This window comes from Petaurus breviceps, unplaced genomic scaffold (assembly GCF_028583685.1).
Source record: "Petaurus breviceps papuanus isolate PSGF00001 unplaced genomic scaffold, PetGlider_PUasm1.0 187, whole genome shotgun sequence".
NCBI lineage: Eukaryota > Metazoa > Chordata > Mammalia > Diprotodontia > Petauridae > Petaurus > Petaurus breviceps.
Window position 1 is genome coordinate 27,893,159 of NW_027185799.1, and position 21,920 is coordinate 27,915,078.

Here is a 21,920-nt window from a genome sequence, read left to right on the forward strand (position 1 = left end):
AGCCTCTTTGCATTCATTGTGAAAGCAAGTTTCTCTCATCCCCTATATCTGGAATGCACTCCTCCTTACTCCCTCCCCACCCTCCCACCCCCTTCTACCATGTTTAAATCCTTGTCCTTCATGATTCAGCTCAGGTTCTATTTCTCCCAGTCAACTAGCATTTCTTAAATACCTACTATGTGCCAGATGCTGCCCACCTTCCCCTGGTCTGAGCATTCTCTGGCTCCTCAGTTTCCCAGAATACCTTGCTGGACTACTTTGGTTCTTCTCTCCCATTCTTCCTTGACTTAGACTTATATTCACAGTTCTTGTATCCCTCCCTACTCACCACTGAGTAGACTGTAAATCTAAGGACGACTATGCTTTTTCTTTCATCTTTGTGATGAGGGCAATAGTACACTGCCTTCTACCCAGTAATTGCTTAGTAAGTGTTGAATTTCATGATTGTTTAAAAAAAGGAAAAAAAAATATGGGTAGGGGGATGGAGTCAAGTCCAGATTACCCAACAGTATTGATTAGTTTCCTCAATTTGTCACCAAAATTTAGATCTCTTGATGGATTGGAAGTATCTCCTGGAAAGGCTTAAAAGGGAGCAGAACCTATCTAAGGTACTTTCTGGGCCATGACTTTGCCAGAATACTAGTGGCCAGAAGCCTATATCTATTCCCTTCCTCTACCCTCCTGTTCACAAATAGCCAGGAACCAAAACTAAACATGAGCTGTGGATGGTACCATGGCTAAAGACTATTGTGGAGCTACCATCAGTCCCACTGATGCCCAAGTTCCCAGAATTACTGGCTGGTGCCAAAATGGCTGGATATTCTTATTATTACATTGCTAGGTACCATTGGGAATGAAGACCTATTTCTAAATGTTTCATGGAGGGCCAATTAAGTGGCACAATGGATAGAGCACTTAATTATGATACAGGAAGACCTTAGTTCAAATATTCCCTCTAACACTTAGTAGGTATGACTCTAACTCAATGGTTTTTTCTGTGAATTGTGGGTAATGACAACACCTACTGCACAGGTCTGTTGTGTGTCTCAAATGAGATATAGAGCTTTTCAAACCTTAAGGCAACATATGCATTTTGTGTATTCTTAGCTATTATGCTATTCAAGAAAGTATGTCCCCCCCCCTTCAAATTTAAGAGAAATAACCTGTACTGAAAATTTTCTTACTATAAGGTATTATAAGATAAAAATATATCCTCCTTTATGTATCCCAGATAAAAATAACCTCTCTGAACCTTAGTTTCTTCATCCATAAATTGATGTTAATATTTATGCTAACTCTTGTTTTGTGGTGACCAAGAATTGGAAATTGAAGTTGCAGTATGTGATTGTGATGGAATATGGTTGTGTTATAAGAAATGACAAGCACAATGATTTCAGAAAAAACATGAAAAGAATTACATGAACTGATGCAAAGTAAAGTAAGCAGAACCAGGAAACGTACACAGTAACAGCAATATTGTATAATATAAAACTATAAATGACTCAACTATTCTCAGCAATACAATGATCCAAGATAGTCCCAAAAGACTCATGATGAAGTATGCTATCCACCTCCAGAGAAAGAACTGATATTGTCTGAATACAGACTGAAGCATGCTATTTTTCACTTTCTTTCATTCTTTTTTTTAATTTAAGTCTTCTTGTACAAAAATGACTAATATGGAAATGTTTTATATGATTACACATGTATAACGTGTATCCTATTGCTTACTATCTCAGGGAGGGGGGAGGGATAGAATTTGATATTCAAAACTTAAAAAAAGAGCAAATGTTAAATAATTGTTCTAACATGTAATTGAGGAAAATGTTATATATAAAATAATATTTATGTTATTTACCTCATAGTGTTGTTAAAAAGAAAGTAAATTATAAACTCTAAAGTATTACTTAATGAGTTATTACAAACATTCCTGCCCTCCCTTCCCCCTAACAAGTACCCTACAGAATGAACATGATTGGCATAAATATTTGCAAAAGATGGTTTCCCATTCTGTTTCTGTTTGAGCCAAGGGAGTGCTTTGTGCCAAGCACAGAACCCACTTCAGCCTCTGGGACTCTGCATTTCAAACCATACTTGACCCTTTTGAGGTTTAAGTCAATTTATTCTTGGCAAAGGGAAATGCATTGTTTGAAAAGGATTAAACCATCATACCAAAGTCCTGTAACACTTCTTGGACATCACATGTGTCTTACAAAACAAAATTTTGATGAGCTAAGTGTAAATGTCAGAAACATATGGATTAAATTTCCCTTAAAATACAAATGGATTTAAAAATTAGCAGAAAAGGGGGGCCTGGCAAAATGTGCTCTGAGCTTCACCAACCTCCAAATGTTTGAAATCAAGTTTGAAAGACTTAACAAACCCACATGTAACTGTGAGGTTTGTTTGTTTTTTTTCTTTCCTTTATGGGTTTGTTTAATAATCATAGTTAAGATGTGAGTGAAATTAGAAGCTCAGGGGAGGGAATGAATGGATTTCTCATCAAGTAATACAGGTATATTTGTTGAGTATGTTGTCATTCCCTTTCCTAAACCTTGTGATCAGTTAACATATTGCCTCAAAAACTATTTTTTTAATTTAACCTTTGATCCAACCATCTTAAGTTGCTTTCATTTTTATTTTTCCAATTGTTTCCTTAGGTTTGCCCCTTCTGCTCCATCTCCTCATCATATCAGCCCCCAGAGAATGCCAGCCCCCACTTCAGTCATGCAGAGACCACCACCTTCCCATGTTCAGCAGTCAGCAGGATCACACTTGAAGTCATACCAGCCAGTAACAAGTTCTTCCTTTCAACCAAATGGCATCCATGTTCATGGTAAGGAAAAAAAAGAAATAGAAAATTACAGTGTCTTGATTTGAAAAAGCTTTCTTGTGCTGTTAAGGTTGCCCCTTGAATCCTTAGAATACATTTGAAACAGAAGAGGAAGTTTCTGTTTCAGTTCCTTGTGACCTTCCTCTGCAGTGGTATGTATAAATGTAAAATAAGCAATCTTATCTCTCTGTATTTTGCAGACTTGAAAAATTAGGTGGCATTATTTCTGATCCTCAGAAATAGTTCAGTCCATAGAACAGGGCCCTCTATCCCCTTTCCCCTAGGTTTCTCCATCACAACATTATTTATGCATAATTACACTCTGCTTCCAAAAAATGGTAGATTAACCAGGACAAAAACAAATATGCTACAGGAAGCCTGCCACTTCTAAAAAAGAGTCGTAGATAAACCTGACTCCTCAAAAAGATGTTGGACCCTGCCAGCAGAACAAAGTTTATGAACAAGTAAGTGGCTTCAGGAAGAGGGAGTAGGTGAGGATTCAGGCTGGGCACTCCCTCTGATCAGTACCTGCAGCACCATCTCTCCAAAGAAGAATGGCAATAACCTTCTCTCGCAAGGGAACCTCATATTGCAGAACAGGGCAGAGGACTGCATAATGACTTTTCCTCTGTACCTGCCTCTGCAGAGCAGAATCGGAGCCTGACTGACCTGTTTGATCTATCACTGATCTCATCTTGGATCAGATGGAGGCAATGGAGATGGTACAAACAACACTAGCTGACAAGTCTGAGGAGTTGGCTTCAGACCCAACCTCTGACAATACTTGTGTGATCTGAGACAATCACTTAACCTCTCTGGCAATCAGTTTCTTCAACTGTTAAAAAGACTTGTTAGACTAGAGGGCCTGAGATCATTTCCAGTTTTTGATCTATAAACCTATGATCCTTTTTCAAGTCAAGTCCATTTTAATTTTGGCACCTCAGACTTGAATTATCTCTTAAACCATAATGCAGGCTTACTAAAAAACATTCAAGTTTTCCTATATAGCATCCATCTAAATAATTAGACAGAATACTGGAATGTCAGTTAGGAAATCCTGGTTCTAACCAGATCTAAACTGCTTTTGTGACTCAATTATTAAATTATCAGTGTGAGCGTTTATACTTCAGAAATTGGTAATCTTCATAAATCAGGGTTTGATTTATTGCTTTGTGATTGTCTATACTTAAAGTGTTACTAATAGAATAAACTTTAAAGTATGTGTGTAATGTATATATGTGCACATATATATGTATATGTATGTATACTATGTATGGTGTATATATACATATACATACATATATTTGCAGAGCCTGGTTATTAAACATTTAAAAGCACACCATTGTGATACTCTATAATCATTGCTTGAGCTCAAGAGCAGTGTAGTAGAAAGTTCAGTGAATGAAATCATCATCAGACAAGAAGCCTGGTGATTATAGACTAATCATAATTATAATAATAGTAATATTAATAATGACTGACATTTTTTGTAGTGCCTTAAGATTTGCAAAGTACTTTACATCCATTATCTCATTTAAGCCTCAGGACACTCTTAGTTCTAGAACACTCTGCTTAATATACTGCATCCTTCTTATGTCTGTCATGGGTATCTTCTTTGCACTTGGAATTACCCTCAATTTTGTGTCATTGAAATTGTACTATTCTATGGTTTGCTAGCATAAGCATCTCCTAAATACTGGTGCTAAAAAGATAAGACTTTTTGTGTGTCACAGAGGAATTGGGGATCATTGAATGTGTGATCAAAGGCATTCTCTTCTTTCTGTTCCAATTGTGATTGCAGCTTATGTCTATTGGTGGTGCCATTCCAATGCACATGTGACCTGATATTCTAAATCAATAATCATATTAGGTGAGGGATCAGTAAACTACAGACTGTGGGTCATCTCTGGTCTGCTACCTGTTTTTGTACAGCCCTCAAGCTAACTATTCTTAGCCCAGTTTTGATCCAAGAACCACAGTTTTCTGACCTCTGGTCATATATATGATATATATTGATATATATATATCATAGATTTCACTGAGGAAACCTTTTTTTCTTCATATATTTAATTTTATTTTAGTTCTGCCTTTTTTCTTTCAGACTTAAATGCTAAAACAAATACATTATAAAAAAGAAAAAAGACACACATCATTCACTTAAATATTGAAACTTAAATTGAGGAAACCTTTTGATATCATGGGTCTTGATTACCCTCTACTCTCCAGCCACCTCTTGCACAACATCCTTACCAGTACACAAGTATCCGTTCCTCTTCACCCTAGGTCTGGAGCCAGGAACAATGATCATATCAACTCTGTCATGGTTCTTTGATGGAGTATGTCAGCTTCTAGCCTCATTTGCCATCCCTATAACTTTCCAAGCTAAAGTTCTCCTCTCTGGCCAACTTACTCCTGTATGTTATCTCCCCCCATTAAAATGAAGGCCGCTTGAGGACAGGAACCATCTGTTTTTTCGTTTGTATCTCTAGCACACTACATGGCACATAATAAATGCTTGACGGGTATTTTTCCATTCATGTGTTGATGTCCCAAGACATTTATAAACAGGAACAACTGGAGAGTTCTTGGGAACTCTCATCCATTTGATCTCTGAATAGGACAGGCGTCCTCCATGACAGTGGCAATAATTTTAGCAAGTTGATATTCTCATTTTATGCCTTGTTTGATATCAGTACACCCAGTATCTGAAGATAGAAGGAATCTTAGAGATTAACTAGGTCCAATTTAACAGACAAGGAAACTGAGGCTCCAAAAGGATAAGTGACTAGCCCAAGGTTGTTTAACAAGGTTAGGCCAATAACTTACAATTATGCCCTAATGAAAGCCCACTGGGTTAAATCAGTTCCAATGTTGCTATCTGACAGCATCTGTGCACTCTCGTTAAGTATGTCTTCCAAGGAGTTCATGACTCAATCCATCGTCTCAGAGTCCTGATGGCATCTGACGCAAATGCCCTCAGAGTTCTCCATAGTAAATGAAGATCAAGAAGAAATGTTATTACCATTTTTAAGAGAGAAGAATTGAGGCAAAGGGCAGCATAAATTGTCTGGGTGAATCTAAGGGATGAAGTCAGCCTTTAGATAAGTGAGGCATCTAAATTAATGGTGACTGATTTAGAAACCAAGTCAAGCTGCTGTTCCATTAACAGCTTTTTAAAGAAGTGTTTGATGAAATACACATTTCAAAAAGATTCATATACATACCATTAATTTTCCTCACCCAATGAATTCCCCAAGACCAGAAACTCAACTGTTGTTTTTCCCTTCAGCTCCATACAATTTCATAGAACAAAAATGTCAAAGCATGCAAAACTGTACTAACTAGGTGTGTGACCTTGAGAAACTCCCTTCACTCAGTCTCAGTTTCTCCTTCTATAGAATAAGGTATTTATACGAGATGTTCTTTAAGGTCTGTTCCAGTTCCAAATCTATGATTATGTATGAAACAATGTGGTGAAGTTGAAAATGTACTTGGTTTGTTGTCTGAAGATGTGGGTCACATTTGAATTCTACTACTTAGTATTTTCTTTGTGGGACTTTGGACAAATAATTGTACCTCTTCACCTTCTGGGACCTCAGTTTCCTTACCAGTAAAATGAGAGTAGAGACAAATTTTAAAACTACAAAGGCTCTTAGAAATTTAGTACAACTTCTGCATTTTGCACATGTGGAAATTGAGGTCCAGGGAGATTTTGTGATTTTGCCTTACTCTCCCTGAATATAATCTGCCTAAGCAAGCCTCCTGAATTTCTGAAAATCTGCAGATCAGCTTAGCTTTGGGGTATCCAGGTTTGAGCCTGATACATTCTTTTTACTCACTTCAGTGCATTTCTTAAAAAATGTAATGGCCACACATGACATGATTCATATTCTATTTAAATAAGAGTACCAATCAGTTCACTAAAGCTCAATTACAGAAAGACCTTTTTTTTCCCTTTGTGCTTAAAAATTAAAAAAAAACCTGAGTAAATGAGAAGGGAATTTAAACTCCATGCAAAAACTGAAGGAATATTCCTTTGGGTCATGTACAGATTAGAAGCTGGCTAGATAAAGAACACATCCATTCTCAGATCTCAGCTTCCTCTGTGCCATTTTAAACACATTCTTCCTCTCCTGGGACATCACTGGGAGACTTTTAATACTATTTTATGGCATAGGATTCAGTTATTTTTTTTTACTCTAAAAATAAAACTCTTTTCCAGAACATTTCCCCCTGATCTGCTATAATTCTGTAAGAAATAATAATAGCTGACATTTATATAGCACTTCATGATTTGCAAAGCACTTTACATACGTTATCTCATTCGAGCTTCATAGCAATCCCATGAGGTTGGTAATTTCTATCCTCATGTTACCAGTAAGGAAATTGAGGCTTAAAAAAGAGAAATAACTTTCCAATGATCACACAGTTAGTTATCAGAGGGGGTATTTGAACTAAGGTCTTTCAGACTACTGTTTAACCTTAGGCAAATTATTCAAATTGGGCCTTGGTTTCCTCATTTGTAAAACTAAGGAGCTGGATTTGATTATGTAGAACCTTTCCCTATGATTTTAGGATCTCTGAGTTCCTTCCCAGATGTAAATTCTAGGATCCCAGTCTCTATCAGCCAAGACAAATAACTACCATGGTAAGCTATTTTTTGAAGATCCTCTTTTTTTCCTCTTTCATTTTATAGTGAATAAACAGAGTAAGTACCTTTGTGTAGCAGTTGATACAATAGGATGTAAACTGGAGTTGAAGTCAGAGGACCTGCGTTCAAATCCTAGCTTTGTAATTTACAAGCTATGCAATTGTGGACAAGTCACTTAACCTCTTTAGGTCTCAGTTTTCTCATCTAGAAAATAAAAGAGTTAGAATAGATGGCCACTAATGTAGCTCTAAATTTATGCCCCTGCAATCTATGATCCTATAGATCTCTGTGAATCCATTTGATTCTGAGCTCCATGAAGGCAGAGAATGTTTGTATCTCTGTTCTCCCCAGTACTTAACATAGTGGCTCATATATAGTAGACGTTTGATAAATACTACTTGACTTGAGTCCGTAAAAGATCATCCTTCCTGCTTAAGGGACAATAATGTTCTTCATCCTCACCATTCCTCGCAAAAGTCTGTTAATCATGATCTCAGTTTACCCCCACATGACTGAAATCCTTCCTCTGGAAACTACTCCTTTACTGCTTACTCTTATTTTTTCCCTCCTTCTCTAAAGTTTCCCAGTAGCCAACACAGAGATTTCAATCAGGCAAGGTTGAGTCATTAGATTTCATTAAGGAGAATACCATGGAGTGCTTTCTCCAGCCTGAGACAATTGATATATATATCATGTAGCTATGGGGAGCAGGAGCCTTCCCTGTTAGTCTCTGTCTCCTGCAGTTCATAACCTGCCTTCTCATGATTTAAAGAACTGTAGCTACAGCCACTGAACCCTCCATTCAATCTGCTACCAAAACAATGGTGATATGTGTAGCCTTAAACTTGTCAGCTCAGTTTAAATTGGCTCCATCAAGAAAGAAAGGATTTCGTGACCAACATCCTTTTGAACAGAATGATTTGTAAATGGTTTCTCTGGCTTTTAGCAGAAACATCTTTCAAGTTCATGTAAATCAACCAACATTAATATTTAAAGAGGAATGAAGTAGCAGGTATGACTTAGTAACTAACTTCATGCTCCATCAGCTGCTTACATGAGGTTCTGACTTCTGATTTCCAGGAAAGAGCCATTTTGGAAGCAGGAGTGATGACCTGTCTTGTTTCTCAAAATGTACCATGAATTGAAGGTTGGAATGTGTGGGTATGGTTTTTTTTTTTTTTTAAGCAAGTTATGGAGATAATAAACAGAACCTTCTCCCAAGGGAAATTTAGTCACAACTACAAATGCTTTGTTGTAAAATAATGTCAGTAAGCTCAAAAGAAAAAAAAATACTGCTGCTAAGAATTTGGGAACTGTGTGGAAAACGGGCTAAGCCCATGTTCAAACTCCTTTTGTAATCATAGTAACAATATAATGGTGCAGGAAGATTGATTTCTTTACCAACAAGGAAATAGGTCCCAGAAACCCTGGCAAAATGAGTAGTCACCAAGTGAGTGAGCCAATCAACATGTGCTAGCATGTTTCTCTTATCATTGTTCATCATCATTTACATGAATAATTACGTAATAATTACATTAAGCTTAATAATGCTGTTCTGGGGCAGCTAGGTGGCACAGTGAATAGAACACCTAGAGTCAGGAGGACCTGAGTTAAAATCCAGCCTCAGACACTTGACACACTAGCCAAGTGACATTGAGCAAGTCACTTAACCCCAATTACCCTTCCCTTCTTTCTCCAAAAGGCAATAAAATAAAATAAAATAAAAATGTTGTTCTAAATACTCACAGAGGACTAAGGAGTAATTGCCTGGTCTAAGGCAATTATAAATGAGTGTACGAAATCAGTGAAGATCACTGTACACAATCACTCTAAGAATAACTTACTTGTCTAAATCTTAATGAATCCTAGCAATTCTACAGAGCTAGAACAATACCTAGATGCAGACACATGCACACATAGATACGCATGAGTAGAGACTATCCAATATACTCTTTCAACCTTAATAATCAAACATGTAGGTGGCATGGCAGGGTGGATAGAATGCTTCCCTGAGGAAGACCTGGCTTCAGATCTGACTTCTGACACTTGACCAGCTGTGTGGGAAAGGTAGCCTCTGGAGAGGGTAACTTCCTCCTCTGAAAAGTTATTCAAGCAAACACCACTCTTGAGGTGTGTTGAAGGGAGGATTTGGGGGGGGGGGACATAGGAAGGGAGTAGATGACAACTAGGATTCGTCTCCAAGCTGAAATTGTATGATTCTTTGTATTTCTGGATTAAGTCCTTCAACATATACTACCCCGACAACTTGCTAGAACTAATAATAAGAATTAATATGAATTAAGTCCTAAGTGCATTGCCATCTGCCTGTAAATCACAGATCATCCTTCACATATTCATTTCCCATAATGATTAAATGGGCTATTTTAACAAGCAATTATGGAAAAGCCCTGATACTGAATTGACTGGGCTACAAGCCCACCCAGGCACATCATTTAAATATAGCTAATAAATATATTTATTGATATGAGAGGACCTCCTAGTGGATATTAGTTGGTCTACATACTTTATGATGATTTGTTTTACCATAGTTGTCTGCCTTTGAGCAACACTGTAAAGTCAAAATCATTTGTCCTCCAGTACCCCTCTACTCCCCAATTCAGGCTGTTTCCTCTTCTCAGCACCCCAACCCCCACCCAAGTGGTAAATTTGCAACTCCCTCCAATACCCTCCTGTGACAGAAAAAAAAAAGTCACTAACATTTTCAGTCATTGTTTTTCTTAATCAGCATTCATTGGGTATCTACTACAGTCAAGGCATTATGCTAACTACTCATGAACAATAAATTAATCAATTAGTATTTTTAAATGCCTACTATGTGCCAAGATCTGTGATAGTCAATGAGGAATACAAGATAAGAGTTAAATATTTCCTGCCCTGGAGGAATTTATAATCTAACTAGGGCAAATAATATGTGTCTATATAGGTTATCAAAATATTTGTTTAAAAGAAAGAGTATACTGGAGTTGCTACCAGAGGATCAGAATTCCCTCTTGGCTTTCATATTTAGTATTGGGTGACTTTGGACAGGTCATCTATAAAATAAGACAAATTAAAGCTCAGGTCCATTGACAGTTTTGGGGAGGAGGGCACTGGGAGTTGAGGAGACTCTCAAAGGTGTTCATGTAAAAGGTAGCATGGACAATAAAGGATTCTAAGAGGAAGCATTGCATTCTAGTCAAAGGAGATAGCCAAGAGAAAGCATAGAGACAAAGGACAAGACATAAAGTAGCATTAAGAAGGCCAGTTAGGCTGGATGATAGAGTATGAGAAAAATATATATATATATATATATATATATATATATATGATTACGTGTGTTTATACTATATACAAATTATATATAATATAGAATAAATAAATATATGAAATATTTTAAAAGTTTAGAAAAGTAGGTTGGGGTCAGGTTGCAAAGGGCTTTAATGGTCAGCCTAAGGAGTTCCTATTTGTTTCTAAAGGTAAAAAGTAACCACTGGAGTTTGTTGAGAAGGGGAGCGACCTAGATCAGACCTTCACTCTGGGAAATTCACTTTGGCAGCCTAATAGAAGATGGCTTGGAGTGGGGGGAGCCTTGAGTCAGAGACCAGTTCGGAGGCTATCACAATTCAGTAGTGAGATGTGATGAGAGTCTGAAGTAAGATGGTGGCTGTATGAAAAGAGAGACAGCAGGATTTGGCAATTGACTGGATATGTGAGACAGGTAAAAGTAAGAAATAGGGGATCACAAAGGTTGTGAACTTGGGTAGCTAGAAGGATGGTGGTGGTGCCTTTGATAGAACTATCATAATTTGGAAGAGGGGTATGCAAGAAGGCAGTGATAATGAGTTTTGTTTTGGATCTGTTGAGCTTGAGATGTCTATTGAACACTAAGTTGGAAATTTAGAAAAGGCAGTGGTTGACATGGAGACCAATGCTTAGGCGAGACAATGAGACTTTGGCAGGTTCTTTTTGTTGGTGGTGTTTCCCTATTTTTTCCAGCCTATGTCTTGACTTTTACCTTTCTGTTACAGTTGGATTCTGCTTCCAAGGTAGAAGGGCCTTGTCTGAAGCTTCAGGTGCTTTGTTCTGTTGTTTTCAGAACTGATTCAGTGAGTCTATGAGTTTTCCATTCTTTTGAGGCAGTATGGTTGAAGTAGACATGTGGTCACCACTTTCCTGGCCTGTATTCTGATCTGTGAGCAGCTACAGCACAGTTTTCTGCCCTGGAACAGTGATCAGGGTTTCTGCTCCCCTGTAGCTGGGATCTCTGGAGTTTCAGTGCTCCTCCTCACCCTGGGACTAAGAACCAGAACCGAGTATGGGCTACGCAACAGAATCCTGCAGCCCCTGTAAGGGGGCTCTGCTTATGAAGAGTTGTCTAATACCCTTACCATCTGTAGGGTGAGAGTTCTAGAATTCACTGCCACAGATTCACTAGGAGTTGTCCCCAAGGCCCATTACTGGTTGCCTTGTTCAGGGGCCTGGGGCCTTGGCTTGCCAAGTCAGTGTGCTCTGGACTGTACCCTCCTCTTAATCCAGTGATATAGACCTTCCCTGGTGACCTACTAAATTGTTTTGGGCTAAAATATTACTCCACCAAATTCTTTTTATAGTTTTGCCACTCTAGAATTCATTTCAAGGCATTATTTTAAAGTTGTTTGGAGGGGAATTTGGGAGAGGTAGGGTGAGTCCCCTGCCTTTATTCCACCATATTGGCTCTACCTTGGATTAGACTGGGGTCAGATCCTGGCTCTGCCACTCATTAGCAATCCCCTTCATCTTTTTTTTTTTTTTGCTTTTTTTTTGGAGGGCAATTGGGGCTAAGTGACTTGCCCAAGGTCACACAGCTATTTTTTTGTGTTAAGTGTCTGAGGCTGGATTTGAACTCAGGTCCTCCTGACTCCAGGGCCAGTGGTCTATTCACTGTGCCACCTAGCCACCCCAATCCCCTTCATCTTTCTGGGCTTCAATTTCCTCTAAATGTATGCCCCTATTAGTGTAGGCCAACACCTCCCCTACCCCAGTCCTTCCATGGAGTATTCTGAGCATCACCGTTCACAGTTCCAAGCAACCATGTGGAAACATTAGGTATAGTTTGTCTGCAATGTACCCACAGCCATACGGAAACTGTGCAGAGCAATGGGGTCAGTCACCTCTCTGCTATCCAACTCTCCAGAGAAGTTCAACACAATTCACAGAAGTAAAGGATGGGAAGAGGTATGAGGAAGGTTGCTCCCTTTTGTACATCTACTGATTAATAAGCTCTTAGCCAATAAGATCTGTAGCCAGTAAGGGAATTTTTCATTATTTCACAGTGTTAGGCCCTGAATGACAAGTCATATCATCTGGACGTCCTCATTTACAGCAAAGCACCTCCACAGGGACACCCACAACCAGAAATGGTGGCTCTGATGTCCACTGGCAGGGTGACAGCTCCTATAATACTCTGCTCTTAAATGCAGGAATTAGACATTCGTTCTCTGTGTGTCCAATTTTAGTAAAATAGAGATTAATAAGTCACAGAAAAATAATACTTAAATTTCACATTTGAGTGTTTCAAATGTTTGTGTTTGCCTGATTTCCTCAAAACCAGCCTGTCCTACTCAGTCATCTATGACCCTCCATTGGGTTGTCTTACTGGGAATTCAAACCAAGTTCTACTAAATAGAAAAGGGAATTTCTATTGGTTTGTGAAAAGGATAACCAGGCCTTATGCTACCAGCTATGTTAGCTAAGAACCAACTCCTAAAAGGAAAATATTTTGAGCCCATAGAACTTTTATTGTATTTTTTAAACATTTCTTTTTGTTTTGGGAAGTTGGTGTCATCACTCCAGAAAACAACTGCCTGTCTTATGTCCAGAACTCATAAATCTCTGACTCTACAGTTTGGTGTTTTTAAAAGCAAATTAAGTACTTTTGAAATAATTCTGTTTAAATGGTTGTTTCGCTTGAATTTTATGGGTTGATCATGTCCACGTCAAACTAGATTTTGTAATCCCTATATTTGCAACTGTGATTTTCCTTGTAAACACAACGGACCGCTGGTTTGGGGATAGAGTGATGGAGTGAGGAGGAATAAGAAGAGCAAAGGGTAGAGGTAGTGTCAAAATGACACATCAACAACATCTGGCTTACTATTAATGAGGCCATTGTGTCAAATTATTTTAATAGAACAAAGAAGGTTAGACCTTTACTTGGACTGGCAGGTCACCCTCAGATCAATGGTCCAGGTTCAAGCTTGTGTTGCAAAATGACACACCCTGGCCAGGGTTCTTTCTTTTATCAGCTGATTCCTGGATATTTGCTTCTTTCTTCCTTGACTCTGATTCTTCTTTCCCCACTCTTAGCCCCATCCCCTCACTTGGCTTTATGGTCACTGGAATTTTGTGCAAGTTCAATTATACTTAATCTCAGGCCATATGAATCCATTGAAATGAAGAGTTAGGATTATCTGGATAATTTAGGGGGCAGGAAACTCCCTACACACATATAAACTTGTCAATTAATACAAAAGCATTTATTAAAGGCCTCATGTTCTAGACACAATGTTAGGTCCTGGAGATCTCTGTCCTCAAATAGATTATAATGTACTGGGATGGAGGGAGGAACAAGGTAACTAAGGATAATTTCCTAGCAAGTAAGGGGATCTGGAATGTAGGAGATAACCTTCCAGCTGAACTTTGAAAGAAGTTGGGAATTCTAAGAAGTAGAAATGAGCAGGTCCAGAAGAAAGCTTTCCAGACATGAAGGATAGATGGCGTGTACCAAGGTATGGATACTGGAGATCATAGTATCATGGATGTCAAGTAGAAAGTAACCTTAGACATCACCTAGTCAAGCTGCCTCATTTTACAAATTAAAGGGTTGAGGTTCAGAAAGGGTACATGGTTTGCCCAGGACACAGTAAGGGGAAGAGCTAGAATTCAAATCCTGGTTCTGAGATGTTCAGCCCTCTAAATTCAACACTCTCTCCCCTGCACCATAAAATATCATGTATGAGAAACAGTAAGTAGACCAATTTGGCACAGAATGCTTGAAGGGGATTAAAATGTAATAATCCTGGAAGGACATAATGGACCAAAAGAACCAAAGACCTTGAATGCCTAAAACGTTTGTATTGGACTCTCGAGGCAAAAGGGAACCACTGGAGATTTGGAGCTGGGATGACATGGTCAGGAATGTGTGGTGTGTGTGTGTGTGTGTGTGTGTGTGTGTGTGTGTGTGTGTGTGTGTGTGTGTGTGTGTGTGAGAATGAGAATGAGTGGAGAGGGGGAAAACTGGAAACCAAAAAGCAAACTATAGGCCATTGTAATAGTCCAAGAGAAAGCTAATAAGAGCCTGAACTAAGTTGGTTGTGCTGTGAGTGGACAGAAAGCTGTGGATGAAAAAGATATTATGGTGGTCAGATCAATAAAATTTGGAGGACAAGAGGAAGGAGAAAAACAGAAAATAACGCTTGAGGTCACAAAGCTGGGTGACTAGAAAGATGGCAGAAATAGGGAGGTTAGGAAGGGGGTAAGTTTGGGCTGAAAGATGAATTCTCTTTTGATCATGCATGCAAAAATCAAAACTACAGTCTGAAGTTTGCATAGTCCTGGAGAAAATGTTTCTTTAAAGAGATATACTACTGAATTATTTTTGCATGTGTCAACAAAGCCATAGTAAAAGCACCTATGTTTCTGTCACCCAAAATAATGTGATCTCTCCTTCCATTGTATGCCTCAAACATATTATTGTCCATTCACACTCTGATGTCATAGTCAGTTGTCTGCACCTTGAGGAGTGGGATGTATCTCATCCATCTTTGTATTTCCAGGGTCCTGCAGAAAAGCAAGGTGTTCCTGCATTTGGGTCATGAGTGTCACTTTCCCAGCCCTTACTCTCCACTTTTGAGTATGCTAAGAGGGCTGCTCAGCCCTGGACAATAGTTATTGCAGTGCAAGGGAGTTCAGATGAAAAGCATCATTCCACAGTGATATCTTGAACAAATGTTATTGCTTATAGATACAAGGGAAGAAGGAAAACAGCTACTATCTTCAGGAAGTGTCTCAGTGTGTGGCCTCTATGCCCACAGGGTCAGTGGACAGCACCTCAGTGAGGGACATATCCACGTTCTAGTTGAAGACCCTGAGATTCTCAGGGCTCAATCTTATAATTCATTTTAGACAAAGAGCCAATATTATACCAATGGGAAACTGCCCTTGTATCTATAGGACCAGTAAAATGAAGGTATTTTCTAAATCTCCTAATTAGGAAATTGGTATACAGAACAGATTAGGAAAGCAGGAAAGTTAACCGTAGAAATACTATTCCAAGAAGAATCTGAAATGGGAGACTACACCCATATCAGTCAAATCGTGTTTGACCAACTCACATTTCAGGTCTGAGGTAAAATTTTCTTATGCAGAATCTGGGCTTTAGGTTTCAATACCAAGGAGAAAAGAAGAGAAAGGAAGGCACACGAAGAGAGAAGCAGGTTGTTAGCATAAGGCCATGTTTAGTATTATTTTCACAGGTTGGGGAGTTATAAGGATGCAATCATCAGGTCCTTAGACATGGCCATGGACACAGACTGGCTGAGGGCCCTCTATTATAACTTTGTTTTGTCTATGGTCCCATAGAACTTGGAGATTTTCTAAGGAATACTGATAATGATTTATTCCTTTGGGACCTTTTAGCCTACTCCTGGTGATTTAGTATTCTGTCAGTCATTAAGCACTTATTAAGGACCTTCTGTGTGCCAGGTAGTGTGCTAAATGCTGTGGATACAAAAAAAAAAGGAAAAGACAGTCTCAGTTCATAGTCTAATGGGGGAATAATATTGTCAATTAATATGTATAAATAAGTTATTTACAAAATAAATAGGAAATAATCAGCAGATTGAAACAGCTAGATGACTTAGTGGATAGAATGTTGGTTATAGAGTCAGGAAGACCTGAGTTCAAATCTGGCCTCAGATGTTTACTAGCTGTGTAACCCTGGACAAGTCATTTAATTCTGTTTGCCTTAATCCACCAGAGAAGGCAATGGCAAACTGCTCTAGTATCTTTGCCAAAAGAACCCCAAATGGGGTAACAAAGAGTTGGGCATGGCTGAAATGACTGAACAACAAGATGTTAGCATGAGGAATTATGAAAGGTTTCCTTTAGAAGGAGGGATTTTGGCTGGAAGTCAGGAGACAGAGATATGTAGAAGAAGCATGCCAGGCAGAAGGGATAACCAGAGAAAATGCCTGGAGCCAAGAGGTTGTCTTATTTTATGATCAGTAAGGAGGTTATCGTCACTGCACCAAAGAGTATATGGGGAAGTGTAATGTATACGAAAGCAGGTAAGGTAGTTAGGGGTTAAGTTATAAAGGACTTTGAAAGCCAAATGGAGGGTGTTGCCTTTGATCGTGGAGGTGATAGGGAGCTACTGAGATTCATTGAATAGGGGGTTAACATGGTCAGACCTGAGCTTTAGGAAAGTCACTTTGGTGACTGAACAGAGAATGTACCAAAGTGAGGAGAGACTGGTGGTAGGCAGATTGACCAACAGGCTTTTTCAATAGTCCAAGTGTATGGGGAAGATGAAGGCCTGCACCAGGGTGGTGGCAATGTCAGAGGAGAGAAGGGGGCATCTTTGAGAGTTGTAAAGGTAAAATTGATAGTTTGTCATCAGATGGGATATGGAGGTGGGCAGGGAGGAGCAGTGATAGTGATGAGTCAAGCATGTGACACTGTAAGCCCAGGGGACTAACTGGGAGGATTGCGGTGCTCACAACAGCAATAGAAAAATTGAGAAAGGGGTAGGGTTTGCGGTGGGGAGATTAAGTAACCACTTCATAGTTATCTAGCTACCAAGTGACCAAGTCAGAATTTGAAACCCAGGTTTTCTCTCCAAGATCAGAGATCCTTCCGTTATATCACACTATTTCCCCACATATTACATAATGTACAAAATTAGTGAGAAAATGGAGCTCCAACACTTTTGTAAGAGTGGAGGGAATGATAAGTTCGGTTTTGGACATGTAGAGTCTGCCAAGTATCCAGTTTGAAATGTTTCAAGGGAAGTTTGTAAAAGTGAGTCTGGAAGTCAGCAAAGAGATTAGGGCTGAATAAGCAGATCTGAGAATCATCATTGATGAGAATATCAATATTGATCATTAAATCTACAGGAGTTAATGAGATAACCAAGTGAAGTAGAATAGAGGGGGAAGAGAAGAAGGCCCAAGACTAAGCCCTGTGACTTATGAGGGGTGGGCATCTGTGGATCCTCATTCGGGGCTCCTGATTTCAATCAATTTCCATTCTGGCAGAATGATGACAAAAACACAGATAATTGTGTTATTTTGTGGTCATTGGTATGGTCAATTTTGCTGATAGTTTTCCTACTATTGAATCAGCCCTGCTTTATGTGGTATGAATCCCACTGGGTCGTAGTGTATGGTCATTGTGATATAGTATTGTAATCTCCTTGCTAGTATTTATAACTTTTGAAATAGACTTTTCTTGTTGATCTCCTAAGTTGTCCTGGGCTGTAAAGTTGTTTTGAGGAGAATGAGGAAGAGCTCAGGTGAGTTCTTGCTCCTACTCTTCCATCTTGGCTCCGCCTCTCCACATAATGAATTAAATGTGATTTGTTCTTCCGCGTTCTTCCTGAGTTTCCTTTCAGAGCCTTTATCTCACACCCCAAATCATTGGGTCAAAGCATATTTGCATTGTGTATCATTTTAAGCTAATTGTATACTTTTCTCTTTCTACAAATAATGACACAATCTCCAAGTTGGTATGAATCTCCATCTGGCCCAGTCTCTACCTTAATAAAAATCCCCAGCAACTGCTTATCCAGTCTTTACCTGAACACCTACAGGAAGAGAGAGCCCATTCCCTTCCAAGGCTTCTTATTGTTCTTTTGATCAGCTCCAATTGTTAGGAAGTTAACTTTGCAAGGTAGTCTTAAGAAGAGGCCCCATAAGGGAAAGTTTTGCACTTTCCCTTTTTAATTTACTTATAAAATAATTTCTACAATAATTTTTTCTTAGTAATTGACTGAAATGCTTCATTTCTGTCAGAATTTCATGAAAATGAAGATATAATTCTACTTTATGGACCCCTGGTTAAGAACCATTAGATCACAAGATTTCAAAAGTCTCTTCCAGTTCTGGTCCTAGTTCCCATGATGCTATGTAATAGACTTTCTGGAATTCCTTTTCCTAGTCAAAGCTCCTGGGACAAGACCTAGGAAAGAAACATTTATACATAATAATTAGGAGGATTTGTAATGAGTTTGTCATGAGAAAACTCAAAGTTTCTATATAGTGTGTATGTAATATATAAAATATATATTTTATATTCTATTATATATATACACATACATATAAAAATTTATATTTTATATATGTATATAAACTTTGATTTTCCCATTCTCTCTCTCTGCATGAACACGTGCGTGCACACACTTGCATTTACTTTAAAATGCATATTCACTGGGTCATTTTGCAGGTTGAGACTCTCTTTCTCCATGTTACATAACTTCCAAAAGTATATTATCACAATCTGAGTTCACATAAGTAATCTGCTGAGACATGTGTATTTATACACCTAGAGATATGTAGTACGAAAAGTAGTTGGAGTCAAGTATTTCAGTTAGAAAATTCAGGTTTGATTCCAACTCTACCACTTATTAGGTGTTAAACCCTATACAAGCCCCTTCTATTTCTAGGCCTAAGTTTTCCTGTCTGTAAAATAGTTATAAGATACATTAAAGGGGTATGGTAAATTAAAAGTATTTTAAGCCTTAAAGCCCTATAGAAATATTCTTACTATTATTAATAGCCAGAACACATTGGATTAATTATCTCCATTTTGAATATTCTTAACTTGGAATTTTTAAGTTGTCAACAACTACATATATATTTTGGTCTTTTAAATGAAAACCAAATCCATCTATTGTAATTTTAGTACATCAGCTATGTCACCCTTTAAACAAAGATCTGGGAACTGGGTGAGGACACTAATGGGTTTACATGATGTAGTGAAAAGAACTCTGGAGTTGGATTCAGAAGACTTACAAGTCCTTGCTCAGACACTGTCAGTGTGATCCCAAAGGTCATTTCCAGCTCAAAATCCTGGACCTGGATGATCCTATTGTCTTTGTCTTAAAAGGTCCAAGAATAATAGGTATAGCAGTGGGAAGGGTAGGCTAGTAATTTTAAGATTTATAACAAGTTCATATTTACAGATGTAAGTCTTCTCTTAATTACCTTTATTTTAATCTATTTATAGGCATCCACACATATGTGTGTGTATTTTCTGATTTTGCATGGCTTTTTCACTTGTTTCAGTTGTGTCCAGCTCTTTGTGACTTCATTTAGGGTTTTCTTAGCAAATATTATGGAGAGGTTTGCCATTTCCTTCTCCAGCTCATTTTACAGGTGAGAAAACTGAGGCAAACAGGGATAAGTGACTTGCCCAGGTTCATATAGCTAGTAAATGTCTGAAGCCCAATTTGAACTCAGGTCTTCCTGACTCTGGGTCCAGCACTCTCTCCTATGACAACTAGCTGCCCCCTTAGTGGTGCTTAGAAAGATGTTATTAGTAGACTTCATTCATCCAAAATTTGGCGATTATTGCCTAGTCAGCTTATCCTAGTGGTGAAATGTTTTGTTTTATTTTTCTAATTTGTCATGTCATATACATATGTGACAGAGAGGCCATGTGGAAAGAGAACTGGTCTTGAAGCCAAGAAAATCTGGGTTTAGGTCTTGTCTCAGATATGTGGAGGTTCTCTGATTGTGGAAAAGTCATTTCCCATCTCCTTGTTCTTGGCGTTGGAAGCCTACATTCCTTATTTGGGAATTTTTATTACCAGTAAAATCACAAGTCCAGTCCCAATCTTACCCCTTCTACATGTAAAAGTGTTTGGTTTTTATTTTCTTTCTTGTTTAATGGAAATTACACAGAGAAAACTGGGTTCTAATCCTGGCACTGCTACTTAGGATCATAGAATGGAAAAATCATAAACTCATCTAGAAGTAACCTAAGGAGTCATTTAATCCTTTTCACTTTATAGATAAGAAAAAGAAAAAAAAACTAAATCCCTAAGATGTTTGGTCACTTGCCCAAGGTCACAGGTTGTAGATACAGCTGGGATCTGAGCCCAAGTCCTCATACTCCAAATACCACTTTCTTTCCCACAATTCCTTAGAAAAGTCACTTCATTTTTTCTGATTCTTAGTTTCTTTTTCTGTAAGTGGAGAGGGCTGTGCCTGATGATCATTAGGCTCTCTTCCCTATGATCCTAGGTAAGACAAATACTACTTCCTAGACTGTTTTGCCATTTTTTGTTTAGTCCCCTGACCCCACCCCATGGATAGTGGATAAAACCTTGAATCTGGGAGTTAGGAAAACTCAGTTCAAATTCTGCATAGGACACTTACTAGTTGTGAGACCATAAGCAAAGCCACTTAAGCTCTCTTAGCCTCAGTTATTTCATCTGTAAAGTGAAGATCAAATGAGATAATTAATATAGAGCATTTTGCCATATAAAGTCTTATAGCTACGTGACTAACTATAAATAAATATTATCACCTATACAAACATTTTTATTTATTATTATAAGGGTAGTCAGTGGACAAATTTGGAAAGCCATGCTGTGGCTTGTTAGCATAAACTAGTATCATGTTTTAATTGTGGAAAAAGAAACACCAGACCAGAGTCCAGAAGCCTGGGTTCTAATACTAGCTCTGCTACTAACTACCTTTTTACAATCCCATTCACTTCTTTGTGGGGGGTCTCAACTTCCTCATCTGTAAAAGGAGTTTCTAAGACAGGGGTTCTTAACTTTTTTATCTGTCATGGACCCCTTCTTGCAATACTGTTTTAATTGCATATAGAGTTACAAAGTAAATCAGTTATATTGAGATATAGTTTTATATATATATGTATATATATACATACACACATACATACATATATACATATATAAGATGTGCATTTGTGTGTGTTTATATATGATATGTGTATATGTGTTATGTGTATGTGTTATATTTTTTAAAACAAGATCATAGATTGCAGGTTAAGAACCCATTGATTACAGTAAAATTATCTCAGAGCTTTCTTCCAGCTTTAAATATGATCCTATTATCAGATTACAATGAAATGAAGGGGCCCAAATGGAGGAGAATGGGGCAGTGTTCCCAGTATGTGTCCAACAGCTCCCAGCCAACTGGCTCTGAAGGCTAGAGATGGAAAAAGGTGATGCTCACCCTGGCCACCTTCCCTAAGCTGTGAACCATGGGGGACCCAGCCTAGTGTCCTCTGGGAAAAGCCAGAACAAGGTTCTTAATTGGGCTTATTAGAATTTAAAAGACTATTGTCTTCCTAATTGAGCTCAGAGTAGCTTAAATGTCAATTGTAAATAGCTCAAGTGTTTTGCAAGCTCGTTCAGTACTGGGG

The 21,920-nt window shown here is 38.3% G+C and overlaps 1 protein-coding gene across 2 annotated transcripts in view; it reads left to right on the forward strand.

Moving 5' to 3' along the window:
- Positions 1–21,920, forward strand: part of GLIS3 (GLIS family zinc finger 3) — a 606,152-nt gene that overhangs the window by 563,596 nt on the left and 20,636 nt on the right. For both annotated transcript variants that reach the window (XM_069090791.1, XM_069090792.1), the window contains one exon: positions 2,661–2,836. In XM_069090791.1, coding sequence (XP_068946892.1) covers positions 2,661–2,836 — 176 coding nt within the window. The remainder of the gene's footprint in view (positions 1–2,660; positions 2,837–21,920) is intronic.